Source organism: Hippichthys cyanospilos, chromosome 21 (genome assembly GCF_059441005.1).
Source record: "Hippichthys cyanospilos isolate Australia breed blue-spotted pipefish chromosome 21, RoL_Hcya_1.0, whole genome shotgun sequence".
NCBI classification, from domain to species: Eukaryota; Metazoa; Chordata; class Actinopteri; order Syngnathiformes; family Syngnathidae; genus Hippichthys; species Hippichthys cyanospilos.
The window spans coordinates 847,848-861,650 of NC_142389.1; the positions used below are offsets into that span (position 1 = coordinate 847,848).

At 45.2% G+C, this 13,803-nt stretch overlaps 4 protein-coding genes across 6 annotated transcripts; 2 read left to right on the plus strand and 2 right to left on the minus strand.

Annotated features, from left to right (window-relative positions):
- Window positions 1-207: 207 nt before the first annotated feature.
- On the minus strand, window positions 208-4,498 carry pip4p2 (phosphatidylinositol-4,5-bisphosphate 4-phosphatase 2). Its single transcript, XM_088404834.1, has 7 exons — window positions 4,236-4,498; window positions 3,098-3,246; window positions 2,922-3,028; window positions 2,643-2,766; window positions 2,107-2,159; window positions 1,832-1,922; window positions 208-1,304 (listed from the first exon to the last, which is right to left on the minus strand). The coding sequence occupies exons 1-7, from the start codon at window positions 4,339-4,341 to the stop codon at window positions 1,161-1,163; spliced, it is 774 nt and encodes a 257-aa protein (XP_088260960.1). The 5' UTR covers window positions 4,342-4,498; the 3' UTR covers window positions 208-1,160.
- LOC148405993 (uncharacterized) lies at window positions 4,086-7,848 on the plus strand. Of its 2 annotated transcripts, none has more exons than XM_088404837.1 (4): window positions 4,086-4,458; window positions 5,398-5,472; window positions 5,929-6,431; window positions 7,460-7,848. In XM_088404837.1, exons 3-4 carry the CDS (start codon window positions 5,938-5,940, stop codon window positions 7,599-7,601), a joined length of 636 nt encoding a protein of 211 aa, XP_088260963.1. In that variant the 5' UTR covers window positions 4,086-4,458; window positions 5,398-5,472; window positions 5,929-5,937; the 3' UTR covers window positions 7,602-7,848. The 2 variants fall into 2 exon arrangements, with proteins under 2 accessions (XP_088260963.1, XP_088260962.1); XM_088404836.1 differs by having other exon boundaries at window positions 4,088-4,458; window positions 5,306-5,472.
- Window positions 7,849-8,371: 523 nt separating this feature from the next.
- Window positions 8,372-10,376, minus strand: chrac1 (chromatin accessibility complex subunit 1). 2 transcript variants are annotated; one of them, XM_088404839.1, is made up of 3 exons: window positions 10,163-10,376; window positions 9,703-9,826; window positions 8,372-8,797 (listed from the first exon to the last, which is right to left on the minus strand). In XM_088404839.1, exons 1-3 carry the CDS (start codon window positions 10,313-10,315, stop codon window positions 8,709-8,711), a joined length of 366 nt encoding a protein of 121 aa, XP_088260965.1. In that variant the 5' UTR covers window positions 10,316-10,376; the 3' UTR covers window positions 8,372-8,708. The 2 variants fall into 2 exon arrangements, with proteins under 2 accessions (XP_088260965.1, XP_088260964.1); XM_088404838.1 differs by having other exon boundaries at window positions 9,703-9,829; window positions 10,163-10,371.
- A 541-nt stretch (window positions 10,377-10,917) lies between these two features.
- On the plus strand, window positions 10,918-13,144 carry gatad1 (GATA zinc finger domain containing 1). The gene is made up of 5 exons (XM_088404835.1): window positions 10,918-11,344; window positions 12,062-12,184; window positions 12,263-12,322; window positions 12,400-12,583; window positions 12,775-13,144. Exons 1-5 carry the CDS (start codon window positions 11,129-11,131, stop codon window positions 12,951-12,953), a joined length of 762 nt encoding a protein of 253 aa, XP_088260961.1. The 5' UTR covers window positions 10,918-11,128; the 3' UTR covers window positions 12,954-13,144.
- The last annotated feature ends 659 nt before the right edge of the window (window positions 13,145-13,803 follow it).

The window sequence follows — 13,803 nt, forward strand, 5'->3', positions numbered from 1 at the left end:
AATAATCACAATATTGGACAAAACTTGTTGCAGACAGTAAATGCGTTCATATTACGTACGTGAATAAAAAAAATACTGAACAAAAAATGACACCATTGACCATAAGCAAAAGAATTTCAATTGAAAAAATAAAATACTTAGCTATTGAACCGAATGTGACATGACTAATAAATGCACTTGTAGGCAGCAAGAAGATGACAACATAGGTCGACTTTTGTCTTTTTATTGATAAATAATCACTTTGTAAAAGAACCAACCTTTTGCCTTCCACAGTATGTACACGCGTTGTCGCTCACCATCGTCACATTCCAAAGGAAAACGCCACGGGATGCTGAGCGCTACTTCAAGCTTACTTCTGGATTACTTTAGGGTTACATTCTTTCAAATAAAGTTGACAGGCAGGAGGCAGGAACGTGAGTGACGGGCGCCAACGTAAACCGGCTGACATGCGCGCACCGGGAGGTCAAAAATCAAATCAAATAAATTATTGCTGTACTGCTTTAAATGCGAACAAATGAAACAAAATAAAGTTGCGGTAGAGGTTGTTGGCGAGACGCTCTGGCGATACTATTGGCACAGGTGGGAGTTTCAAACGCGCTAGCTGTTTGTGTCCAGAACGGTCGAGTGGAAGAGCGTTTCACGGCTGACAGCAGTTATTTTTTGTGCAACCTGTAGCGTCCCGACACCCCCACGTTACAGTAAAATGGCCACGCAGCTTCCATGAGCTGGTCACTAGCAGCAAAACCATTGAAAATTGGCATTAAAGGGACAACGTGAAGATTTACAGCGTACGGATTGCCCGTAGCCATAACGTAAGACATGGCAGCCTCCGGAGGAGCGCCACCCCCCATGTAAGATCATTTTACGATAACTAGACCTACAACTATATTTCAAACCTAATGTTGGTCGTTAAGAACACATCTATTTGCAAGTTTTTGAAATTTATAATCGTTTCGTTTATTCCTTTTTAATGAAAAAGGCTCTAAAACTTACACATTGTCCCTTTAAAAAAAAAAAAGAGAGAAACCGTAGTGCAACGAGCGAAAAGTAATCCTCCGCAGCACGCCTCCGCTTGGTCAGTCATGGGGAGGGAAAAAAAAGGAGTGTGTCGTATCAGCGGGTGGAGACGAAAAGGCGAACCGGTCAGGGGGCGGGGCCTCCTAAGCAAATGTGTTCTCCGGGTAGCTGACCTTGATGGCGCCCCAGTAGCACGCCCGCACCAGACAGATGAGGCCCACCAGGTAGGCCAGCGCCCACGAGACGTACGTGGCGTTGTAGCGCCGGGCAAAGTCCCGAGTACCCACCTGGTGCAAAGGGAAAAAAAAGAAAATATTAGCAACAACAATGATAAAATGAATACATAAAAACACAAATGTTAGAAAGAAAATGGAAAAAAAAAGGATCGTTACTGTTGGAAAAAAATATATAGATACAACAAAAAATAGAGCTTAGAAAAAAATAAATAAAACTGTCCAAAGCAGATAGGACAAAAACTCAATGAAAAAACTCCCACATGAAAATAAACACATTTCAGATAATAAAAAGAAAAATCATGGAGAACAGATATAAAAAGTTAAGGACAAATATGAAAGGAAAACTGAAAAATTCAGATAAGATAAAGATAAAATTAACAAAGAAAACCCCCACAAATATTGGCAGGAAATAAATTACAAAATAATTTGGAAGAAAATTAAAAGCAGCTGATAGTAAAACCCCAAAACAAACAAACAAAAAAATATACTGAAAAAAAAAAACGATCGTAATTTAAGCCCATACGACAGCCACAGCGCACGTCCAGTAGAGCAAGCAAAGGCGACAAGGCCACACCTACCGTTAATCCCACGCCAATGAAGATGCAGATCATCCCGACGGTGATGTAAGCGCAACAGCGCCGCCTAGGGAGCGCGCTGCCCACGGACGAGCTGCGAAGAAAAAACGTCGGCGCGCGTCACGGGGACGCTCGTTGGTCGGCTGGGTCACATGAGCGCGCTCCGCTTTCTTCTCAGCTCTCACATGCCTCTCATGTGACGGCGCGGCGAGGCGCGGGGCGAGATCACCCCATTTCTGGCCCTCTGCTCTTTTTCTTAGCGTGTTTTGTGTACTTACATCTTTTTGCAGTGGGGACACTTGGCCAAGGTGTTGAAACGCAGCTCCATCCACTGAAACGACACACGCAATTTGATCCATACTCAATCGCTGCCAATGACCACTAAAAACATCAAATATTTGGTCTTAATCGCATGTTTGTCTACAGTCCTGTATGAACCTGTATAAACACTGTAAAATGTTAACAATTTCTTTCCTTTATATTAAAAAGGATACCATTTTAGGTTTATTGACATAATTTTATATATAATGACCATATGTATAGTCATTTGCAGCGAATGGGGGGAAAGTATTGCAAAATATTATTGAAGACTTACTCGTCCAAACATAAACTTCAAATTACTATTCTCGGTGGAATATAATTTAAGAATATAATTTAAGAAGCAAAAGCCGCCTGTTTTGTTTTTTCAGTCTCAAGAGGACGGCCATTTTGTCACGAACCGTCACCCGAAGACGACGTCACGGTTTCTCAAGTAACGACCAGCTTTTGCTTATATATAAAAAAAAGCGGCAAAAAGAAAAAAGGTGCGCGTTACCAGGAAGGTGTTGCCGCAGTGGCCGCAGACCACGCGCATGCCCTCGGGTTGCGCGGGGAGGGCCGGCTGGGCGGGCTGCTCCTCGGGGATCACCATCACCGGGCTCAAGTTGATGATGCGTCGGCTGTCGGAACACAGCAAACGCGACGCGAGGGTCGCGCGCCCCATTAGTTGAATTATTGTGAGTCATCCTTTTGCTTTAGCAGCATCGAAAAAAATAGATATTATCGGCATATCCACAGTCAATTTACATTGATATTATCAATTCAAAGTCATTACCAGTTGGGTCGCGGGCATCCTATCCTCCGCGAAGTGTCTTTGCAGATGAGCAGGCAGTTGCAGGGGCACCTCACATACTTCTTCCCTGTGGGCGGGTTCTTGATGGGCTGCAAACACGACAAAAGCGACACGATTGACGGGCGTGGCCGGGCGCCGAGGCGGCGGCGAGGACGTACGGTGGCCTCGTTGCATAGCGTGCACTTGACCACGTGCTGGTGCAGCTTGCCGTCCAAGTGGATGAGCGACTGGCACACGCGGCAGTTGATGACGGGAACGCCGCCCGCGTCCGGGCTGGCGATGGCCGTGTACGGCGGAGGCAGTTCCGCTTCCGGGGAAGGCAACAATCGTTTACTTCGGATCCATCGCGATCAAATTGAAGTGATTGACTCATTCGAACCCAAAAAAACCCTCATTGATGTTTTTTATACTAAGCTCCTTTTGTCTTACGGGTCACAAGGAGGAACAACTACTACAAGTGGGCCGGCCCAATGAGACCATGCTATTTATAGTTCTGTTTTAATACTGTCCAAAATATTACAAGCGCAACATCACAATCATAAAACATTACCTTTAACTCATTCGATGCCAAGGACTGCAATTGATTTTTTTCACTTATTGCAAAATTTCAGCTCATTTTAATACTTTCCAAAACAAAAACATCTCGCGGGCCAGATTATACCAGTTCGTGAGCCAGAACCGACCCGCAGGCAGCTAGTTTGACACCTGCGGTGTAGTTGATCAGTTATCCGAGTCAGAATAATGTGTGAAGATGGAATCTATGCTAAATCATGATTTTCAAAACTACAAACAGGACGATGCTCTGCTAACGAGGTGTAAAAATCGATGACAGTGAGAAAAAAAACCTTGAGATACGCCTCAAATGAGATGCATTTTAATGATTGCACCACAGCAACGTTCAAACGAGAAGCTATTATTAGACTAACGATATGTGGATTAAAAAAAAATGAGCGCGATACGACGAGGAAAGACTGTATATTGAGTCCAAATCAAATATTATTCAGCTTCATGTCGGTGACGACAGATTGAGTGCGATGACGCCAGAAAACGCACTTTGTAGCGCTACGGAGCCATCAAAACAGATGATGTTTCCAGGCCTAGCCGAAGCGGTGATGTAGCAATTCTTCCGGCAGGCCTCCGGTCCGTAGCCCACTGCTCCAGTTCCCACAAGCCCCCGCAAGGCCTCCACCCCCCACCCAGGCTCCTCTCCCGGTCCCCCCACCCACGGGGCCGGGCGCCCTCGCTCTCGCTCTCGCCCTCGCCTCGCTTCGCTTCGTCTGCCGCAAGCTAGCCTACCTCGGGGGCTGGGATCGTGCAGGTAGGGCGGCGCGTTGGGGGTGACGTTGTCCGAGTTGGGAGTGGACAGCAGCGGCGAGCGCTCGTCCGTGCCGTCGGAGGCCATCGTCGGTGCCCGTTCCCGGCGGCGGCTGGCGCGGTGGCTCGGCTGAGACTCGGCGCGGCGGTTTTCTCCGAAGGTCCGGCCGACAACAGCCGAGTAGGCAGCGGCAGCGACAGCGAGGTCCGAGTGACGTCACTCCGCGGACGCCTGCCAGACAAGGGGAGGGGCGGAAGAAGCGCATGCGCAGACGGGTTAACGGGTGGGGGCAATCGGTGTGCTACCCCTAGATGTCACTAAAACAACTAACAAGCTTTCAAGGGGGTTGCAAAACTTTCTAACGTTTCGAACAACTTTATTTTACTTGAACTCTTGGTCTCTTTAATGCTTTATGATGCTTTTTTTAATTGACCAAATTTTAAATTAATTTTTACTGCATTACGATTCAGAACCATTTTGATAACTTAAGTGTTATGCTAAAGAAGGCTATAAAAATAGATGGTGAATTAATAAAACTAAGTATTACATTCATCTATTTCTAAAAAGGACACATATTTGATTTTTCTTGTTTTGTTTACGCAAACATTAGCAATGGGTGTCCTTGGAAAATGTGCTTTGTAAAAGGGCTCCCTGACTCCTGCTTTATGCTGCTAAAATGAAGATGGCGGCCCGCAAATGGCCCCTCAAGCCTTAGTTTGGACACCCTGACCGACGACAACAACAAACAAACTATCGTGTGGTTACTACTTGGCGTCCCTAATGAAGTGTCCACTGTGTTGACTGGTGGATTGTGTTTCACTCACTTCCCATTCCAAAGTTCTTACGTCAGCGATCTGGCTTGGAGCTTTGTAAACACAGGCGGCGTCAATACCCCCCCCCCCTCCAAAAATAAATAAATAAAACTCTGTGGTGTTGAAAATAAAAAACATTTAAAACGGTGTTGGCCACATGCCCGGTGTTGTTTAGGGGCCTGTAAAAAGGCCTTTCCCGGACTTACTTGCGTTGGTGTGTGCCGTCTGCTCCCGATTAGTCAAACGTCTTCGGGGTGTTGCCGATGTCGGACAGCAAAGGTTGAGCCGGCGCACGTTGCTCGCCAGCACTCATTCTTTCCGATGACTTCAGGCAGCCGGAGCGAACGAGCGCGGCGCCACTCTTTTCTCTCAAGGAAACTGCAAGCAAGTGAGGATATTTCCAAAGGCAAGTTCAAACTATTGAAATTTCACAAATAGCTAACCCAATCATCAAAGTTGTTGGAAGGCTTGCCAAATGGCATAAGTTGGTGGTTTTGGGGTGTTGACACTAAAATTTCTACTGCGCCCCATTCGCGAGTTTCCGTTGAAAAGATGAATACAAGAATCGGGGAAAATGCATGATAAAACTTTTCAATATGTCCAAAATTGACCATTTTGAATGGCGGTAAATAAGCCCGACACCGGCTAAATTTGACACCTATAGGGCATACGTCTTGACCTCTCGTTTAAAAAGGACGGCCGCGAGGCATTTTGAAAGTCGACATGTTTTGAGAATCAATGCAACATTTTAGCCTCCTTGTGTTTTTTGTATGCTTCTCCTTTGATATCGCACATCAAAAGCATCAAAAAGCCCAAGTCGGGTCATTTTCAACTAGCGTATTATCACATGTGTGTGTTTCAGAGTGTGGAGATGCAGCGCAGGTTTATGTGGAGTCGGACCTGGCTCTTGCTGGGCCTTTGCGCGTGCGCCCTCAGCCAAGACGTCACCGTAGAGGAGGACCATTGGAACGATGAAGATCAGGGGTCCGGTTTCTCCCCAGGGTACCGCTTTCTCGCCGACGGCACCCCAGCGGCGGAGAGCCCCACGGGGCAGCCCAACTGCACGCAGCGTTTCTGGTTACCGCCGTCCGCGACGGGAATCTGTTGGGACAAGTTAGCCGGGCCCGAGGAATTGGCTCGGTCCCGCCTGCTGGCGATGCAGAACCAAGCCGCCCTGGAGGCGGTGACCTCCTCCTGCGGCGTGGAGGAAGGGGGGCTCTCCTACCAGCGGCAGGCCAGCCAGGAGGTGCAGGGGGTGCTCTCGGACCACCGAAGTGTGGCCGAGGCTTTGGACACCATGGAGAAGGTCTTCGTCTCGCTGGAGGAGAAGAGGAAAGAGGGAAAGGACGGGGGACTCCTCACCAGGTGATTTCACAGTTACGCTTTCTAGGGCCTGGGGGCCATTTGCGGCCCGCCATTCACATTTTTTGCACCCCACAACATATGCTAAGGTACATTTTGACATGGTCTTGCTCTTGGTTGTAAAAATCTTTCTGATGGTAGACAGAAGTGTGAAAAATATCAGACTTACTGAATCACTTTTGACAGAAAGTGCCGTATTTCTCAAGAGTATAGGTCGACCTCGCTTCTAAATCGTAAATTGTTCAAGCATCCTCGTTACTCTTACACGGGCAGTCATCTTCGAACTCGTCCGATCTGTTTGAAATGGAGGTCTTCGGGGATGATTTGCTGATTGTCTTACCCGGGATGTTCTTTTCCCGAGTGACAACTGTTGTGAGATCAGAGCACGCAAGGTTGCCCTTAGCTGTTTTTCCCCCCACCTGCCGACATCCGCATAGGCTTGTTCAAGCATACATCCAAGGGCTGAGGGAGAGAATCCAATCCATCTTTCCCTTTTCATAATGCATCAAAATCCGCCGAAAAAAAGATCCGGGCACCCGCGTCCTTGACAACAAAGAGACAACTAGGCGGCAATTGACGAAAGTGCATTAAAAGGGATGCATACTATCTCAAATGAGAGGTACCGTATATGCTGTATAATCATTTTAAGCCTTGTAAATGACTTGTCTTATTTTCATTCGAGTTAATGTTATTCAGACACAGATAGGGGGAAAAATTGGTCAGTTTTGAGTTATGTGGTTAAGTCGACCTCCCTAATATGGGGGTTGAAAACGAGGGGGGAAAACTATAGTCTAGACCATTCTGATAAGGTAACAGGCAAAAATTCCCGTTTAAAACGAGGAAATCCAAAGTATAACTTAGTGGAACTACTTACATAAGCAGTCAAACGACACACCCTGTAATTACAACCACGAGGCAACGCCGCCATCTAGTGGCGTTTAATGGGTATTGCTAGACTCAATAAGTTATCAGTCTCTTTTCCTTGATCGCCCATGTTGTTACCTGTGATTTACGGTCGTCGCCGTTGGCAGTATGAAGGAGCATCTGGCCCAGGCGAGGGAATCGGCGTCGGCCCGCGAGCACCTGGCAAACTCCCTGCAGAAGAGCCTGTCCACGCTGGAGGAGAATCTAATCCACATGCAGCTCAGACTCCACAAGCTCATCCGCCAGTGAGCACCAAGACGAGAGGTTGATCGCCAGCCGGTGGAGTTTGTGGCTGGTTTGTTGCTCTTGTCGTGACCTCGGGCCTACCTGAGATTTGCAACCTGACAGTTTGTTAATAAACATCATCTGTGTTCATGACAAGATGTAAAGGGAGATACGGAATTTGGAATGATGTGTTTTATTGTGCACTGTACATGGGTGGAGGCTGATATGGAGATAGGATCTTTGATAAGTGGCAATAAAATGTCTCGCTCGATGTATGGTGCTAAAAAAAAAAATTTCTTTGTGAGCGAAGCATGGAGGCAAAGGTCCTGTTGTGCACCAGAAACCTATCATGAGAGAAACCACGAAAAAGTCTTGGGAAGCCATGCCGAAAACTGCGCAGCAAAACCGCCATTTTGATTTGATGAGTATTTCAGGCCCTGTTCAAAAACGAACTCTTTCGATTCAGTTCAATTGTAAGCCATTTTATATGCGAGGAAAAACCGCATCACGTTGATGTCTTTATCACTGCTTGGTTTAAGCTATCGTCAACTTGTTCTTGCTTGAACATCTTCTGCGTAATGAAGTTATAGCAACGCCAACGGACGTTCGGCCCTCATCAAATATTTTCATTCAAAAATGGACTTTCCTCACACATCGTATTACTCATCACTACCGCTTGTTATTATGGCGCCACCATAATCAAAAAAAATGAAAAGTTCTGAATTGTTGCTTTCAGATTCCAGTACAAACGATTTTGACACACGATTGAGACTCTCACGCTGGTCTAAAACTAGTTAGTGAAATGATTCAGATTTAATCAGCAACAATGTACATGTCGTACTTATAAAATGTGGAAAAATAGTCCAAACAAACAAAAAAGTTCAAGTATTTCAGATCCGGCTTGACACGACTTTTCTAAAAAAAAGAGGGCAAGATTACGTTTCCTTTAACAGCCACGCTACGAACATTTGAAAGGCCATAATATAACACGGCCATGCTAGCTATTCTATTTCCCGGACAGCTAGCTTTTTGTGGGCTTTGAAGGCACCATCACTGAGTTTTCCCAAGTCAACAAGATTCCCACCGGTCCTTTAAAGGAAGTCAAAAGTTCTGTCCCTGACATGATTTGGTTTACAAGTTGGCTTCTTCGTCGTCCTCTTCTTTCATCTGGGCTAAAGACTTGAGGTAGTCGCGGGCAAGGATCTTCTTCGGGAGGATATCTGCAGGGGAAAAAACAAAAGCCTTGCTAAAAGTGGTTCCAAAGACTTACTTTCTTTTTGTAGTCAATATAAAGAGCATGATTGTCAACATGACTGCAATTATTCCATGACATCAATGATTCACAAGCCAATTCTCTTGAGTATGCGAAACTGGAAAACAAAAATATTTAATTCTCCGGGCTTTTGTATATAATTGACATTAATATTTCAGGGGAAAGTAGTGTTAAAGGTTGTTTGACCATATTCGTATAAAATAATTTTTCAAGCAGGTTTTGAGACTCTCGCAGTTCTCGCAGCAGATCGAAGTATGTTTCTTTTATTGCATATTACAATTGAAATTTGAATTCAACTCGCATCTGTGCTTTAAAGCTGTAACTCACAACTTTTTTCAGTGATGTAACCCCTGTCAATGTCAATGTCAGATTTAATAAACATTTGAACTTCATTTGTAGAAGTACCTCTTGGCGTATTTCGTTCAGCAAATCCAGAAAACAGATCATGTAAAAACATTCATTTTACTTCCGTCTTGTCTGCCAGAAAATTGTCAAAAATGACAATGTTTATACTTAGTAAAACAACTTTAGCAAAGGAGTCCCTATAACATAATTTAGCACTAGGTTAGCTCATGTTTCAATTCATTTGCTCTTCATTTGAGAAGGGGGATTTACTGTTCCTTTTGAGGCATTCCAAAGCATTAAATCATATTCGTTGATACCTACAGAAACGAATGGTAAAATCCCCAGAGGTGCTCGTTTCCCCATTTGAGAGTTACTCCCTTAACACTTTCTACATTTATGACTTGTACAAAGTATGCCTACTTCAGGCTAAAGCCGTCGGCAGAGTGCATGTCAGATGAGCATTTTCCAGTCTTTCTAGAAGCTCCGTGTGTCGACTGTGGGAGTCACCTGTGAGAAACTGGAAGGTTTCCACCTCCTCTGCAGCATTCGCCAGGTCACTGTAGGACAAACTGTTACTTTCCTTTCCTTGGCCATTGTTGAACGACGACAGTGCCAAGTGTTGAACAAACATCTCCTTGAAGAAAAAACAAAACAAAATGCACAGCACTGTAATCAATCAATCACAAATATATTTTACAAGCACTACTTTGTTGCAGTTTCTTGCAGCACCACTAGATAGCAGAAACCGGAATTAACACGTGTATGGAGAGCCTGTTGCCATTGTAGGACAGAGTTATAAATGTGTACAGTTTTTTTCTTTTTTTTAAATGACATAATAATTATCTCACTCTGTGGTGGAATACAGTGAACTCATCCTGGGTCAAACTCGCGTCCTGGCTCAATTAAAGTTAGGAAACGGTTTTGAAATTTTGGGCTAGCCAAAAAGCTAAAGTTAGCATTTAATTACCGTTGCCTTGGTGGTGAGAAAAAGGGCCTCCTGGTTAATATTGGACACGTCCGGGGAGCTCTTCATGATCAAGCGAACTCGGGAAATGGGAAGCGAAAGGCCCTTCTTACTGCCCGACGCTTGGTCGTCTTTGTCGGGACTACTCTGAGACATCTTCGCATGGGAGAGCAAAAACAACTTCTTTCAAAGTACTGTATTGTTTTGAATGGTGACGCTCTTCTTCGCTGCCCTCCAGCGGTCATTATAGTCCTCAAGCGCCTCCTGTTGGAACCACCGCAAATCCTGCAACTAGCAAAGCAGGAGCTCGTTTTTGGTTTTTCATTTATTTTCAAATGTTACATCTATAACTAATTCTAGACATTCTAAACCCTGTGGGATATTTAGACATCCTAATCGAGTGGGCAACTGAACTCCCAAAATACTTCCAGAAATACATTTGTATTTCTGTCCTATACTAACAAATTGATGCGATTGAAAAGATGTATCGTTAAAACACCATCAAATGATTGTAAGTTTGTCTAGAAACAAAGCAATTGTTTTTAAACAAACAGAAAGACAATAAATAAATAAATAAATAATCAAATAAATAAATAAATTCGAAAATTAGAACAAAACAGAATACAATCGAAGAGTCAAAAAATATTTAGCGATGAATACAGGCTGAGTAAATAATTAATAAAACTCAAACGATAAATTGCATTTTTGCTGTCACAATAAAGCACCATATAGACAGGGGGCAGCAAACCAGTCATTAAATCACGTAGAAGAAACCAGCAACGAAGAAGAAGTTGCTTTCTTTCCGCCCAAACATAAATAAACATTGTAGAGGATTGTTTTACGGAAACAAATAATCTAATTCCACATACAGTCCTGCATTTTGCGGTGCCTTTGCATATGGCGTCTCATCATCGCGTTTACGGATGAAAATCAGATAGCAAAATCATTTTTTCATTCGTTGTTTTAAAAATGCCGCTGGGCCTGAAGCCATGCTGCGCCGTCTGCAAGACCAACTCGTCGTCCATGTGGAAGAAAGGGAACCAGGGAGAAATCTTGTGCAATAATTGTTCGGTGAAGAGCGGCACCGGTTCTGGTGGCGGCGGCGGTGGCGGCGGCGGCGGGGTCGGCCCGTCGGGAGCTTCCGCCTCGTCCAGCACTCAGCCCAGCAATGGTGGAGGCAAACAGGTAAACGAGGCAAATTTGGGTACATCGCAATGAAACCGCATAAAACCATACACGTCTATAAATATATATTCCGCACAAGGCGGCTCGGTGAAGCAGTGGGTAGCACGTTCCCCTCACAGTTCATGGGACCCGCGTTGGAATCAGCTTTCCTGTGTGGAGTTTGCATCTTCTCCCCGAACCCGCGTGGGTGAATTGGACATAACTAAATTGTCCTTAGGTGTGTTCGCCTGCGTGAATATTTGTTTGTTTCCGTGTGCCCTGCGATTGCCGGCAACCGTTGGGATAGACACCAGCAAGCCTGCGACCCTTGTGAGGATAATCTTTAGAAAATGAAGCACATAGATCATCTTCAAATACATATTCCACCTCAATGTGGAAGGAAAGATGAGTATGGAAAGAAGGCGATAAGGAAGATCCAGTGGTCCCTCGTTTATCGCGGGGATTATGTTCACAAAATAACCCGCGATAGATGAAATTCTAAAAATAGCCCTCTTCATTCATTTACAGTTATTATACATTCTAAGGCTGTAAAAAACACTTTGCTGACGGGAATGATCATTTCCTCACATTTTTTCTAACAATACAAGTGTGTTGAAATTATGTTAGTGCTACGCTTGTTTCTAAATCGCAGTCTGTGTTGATGGCATAATAATTAATATAATATATAATATAAAAAAAGCTGCAGTTCGCAACTGAATAGATTCTTTTTTTTCCCAGTCGAAACAGGAGATCCACAGGCGCTCAGCACGCCTGAGGAGCACCAAGTACAAAGCCCCCGCTTCCGAGAAGAAGGTGTCCACCAAAGGCAAGGGCAGGAGACACATTTTTAAACTCAAGAACGTAAGCGAGACACTCGCCCGTTGCTTTAGTGCGTACTATTTCCCTCCCACGTCATGAATCGTCATCTCCTCTCCTCAGCCAATCAAAGCGCCCGAATCCGTCTCCACAATCATCACGGCCGAGTCCGTGTTTTATAAGGTACTCGGACCGCCTTCCTCCCGCTCCTGGCTTTGGGTTGGACTTTTTCTTTTCTCAGCCATGCGCTGTCCTGTCAGGGCGTGTACTACCAGATCGGCGATGTCATCAAGGTGACGGACGAGGAGGACGGGAAAGCGTACTACGCCCAGATACGAGGCTTCGTTCAGGACCAGTACTGCGAGAAGAGCGCCGCGCTCACCTGGCTCATTCCCACGCAAGCTAGCCCTAAAGACAACTTCGACGCCGGCACTTACATTTTGGGTGAGCCCCCCGCCCCCCTCATTACGGACCAATATCCCCTGCTGAACTTTATTTAGACTAGGTTTGAATGCGATTACAGCCGCGTGTGTACACTTATTCAATTTTGCATCACGTTTTGAGTTCTATTCATGCCCTGACTCAGTATGGTGAAGGCGGATAGCTTATTTTTTGGTTTGTTTTTGGTTTTTGAGGTCCGGAGGAGGACCTGCCCAGGAAGATGGAGTACCTGGACTTTGTGTGCCACGCGCCGTCGGAGTACTTCAAGTCGCGGAGCGCGCCCTTCCCCACCGTCCCCGTGCGGCCGCAGAAAGGTTACATATGGACGCACATCGGACCCACGCCCGCCCTCGCTGTCAAGGAGTGCGTCTAGTGCAGCCGCCATTATAACCGACAGGGACTCACATTTACGGATTTGTACAGTCACGTTGTAATTTTGTTTACAAAAAAAAAAGTTGGGACCACCGATTCGCAAAAATAAATAATTGTAAAAATTGGAGTACCTAAGCAGAGTTTGCTAGTACTTCAGTAAAATGTCAGAAAAAATGTGTCCAAGCCTTTTTTTTTTTCATGTCGGGACATCAATGGACAATTAACTTGTCACACACATCTTTTTATGTTTACCTCACCCAGAAATGGGGGGAAAAATATCAAAATGTAGTATTGTTTTGCTGTTCGCAACTCCTCCAATCGCCTGTGCTGAGAAAATACACGGTGACCACGGTGATCCACGTCTTTTAGTTTGGTTTCGGTTCCGGAGCAGTGGAGGAGAGATTTTGCACCGAGTTGTCCAAGCAAACAGACAAGCTTTCATTTACTAGCTACAACGTTGTACCGGAGAAATGCTGAAGTGGGAAAAAGTGTGTATAGGAGCAAGCAGCCGGACAATCGACGACAGGCGTAAATGATTCACCTGCGAGTGCAAATATTGTTATGAATACTGGGTTCCCAGAGGCCTGATTTGATATAAGGAACGCGAGTTAAGTTTTTTGGCACTTTTGTATTTTAATGCCAGTAAAGGCCTGTTTTTGGCCTTGATATTCACGACATTAGAGTAGTATTAATCGGCCGTGAGCCTGGTTTGGGCGAGCGCTCGGGATGATGGATGGACGCGTGCTGCGCGGCCCGACGCTTAGCTGTAAGACGGCGTGACACGGTAAGAGCAAACGAGCCGTGTTGCTTCCTGGTTAGATAGATCGGTACCATAAAACTCATATTTCATG

What these genes read in the sequence shown, in the direction of transcription:
- gatad1 (XM_088404835.1), top strand. Translation starts at nt 11,129, where the DNA reads ATGCCGCTGGGCCTGAAGCCATGCTGCGCCGTCTGCAAGACCAACTCG. An exon ending in ACATTTTTAAACTCAAGAAC is followed by an intron (nt 12,185 to 12,262) that starts GTAAGCGAGACA and finishes TCCTCTCCTCAG; the next exon opens with CCAATCAAAGCGCCCGAATC. An exon ending in CGCCGGCACTTACATTTTGG is followed by an intron (nt 12,584 to 12,774) that starts GTGAGCCCCCCG and finishes TTGGTTTTTGAG; the next exon opens with GTCCGGAGGAGGACCTGCCC.
- chrac1 (XM_088404838.1), bottom strand. Translation starts at nt 10,315, where the DNA reads ATGTCTCAGAGTAGTCCCGACAAAGACGACCAAGCGTCGGGCAGTAAG. An exon ending in TTCTCACCACCAAGGCAACG is followed by an intron (nt 9,830 to 10,162) that starts GTAATTAAATGC and finishes TTTTTCTTCAAG; the next exon opens with GAGATGTTTGTTCAACACTT. An exon ending in AACCTTCCAGTTTCTCACAG is followed by an intron (nt 8,798 to 9,702) that starts GTGACTCCCACA and finishes TTTCCCCTGCAG; the next exon opens with ATATCCTCCCGAAGAAGATC.
- LOC148405993 (XM_088404837.1), top strand. Translation starts at nt 5,938, where the DNA reads ATGCAGCGCAGGTTTATGTGGAGTCGGACCTGGCTCTTGCTGGGCCTT. An exon ending in GACGGGGGACTCCTCACCAG is followed by an intron (nt 6,432 to 7,459) that starts GTGATTTCACAG and finishes CGCCGTTGGCAG; the next exon opens with TATGAAGGAGCATCTGGCCC.
- pip4p2 (XM_088404834.1), bottom strand. Translation starts at nt 4,341, where the DNA reads ATGGCCTCCGACGGCACGGACGAGCGCTCGCCGCTGCTGTCCACTCCC. An exon ending in GGATGCCCGCGACCCAACTG is followed by an intron (nt 2,767 to 2,921) that starts GTAATGACTTTG and finishes GTGTTCCGACAG; the next exon opens with CCGACGCATCATCAACTTGA. An exon ending in TGTCCCCACTGCAAAAAGAT is followed by an intron (nt 1,923 to 2,106) that starts GTAAGTACACAA and finishes TTTTCTTCGCAG; the next exon opens with CTCGTCCGTGGGCAGCGCGC.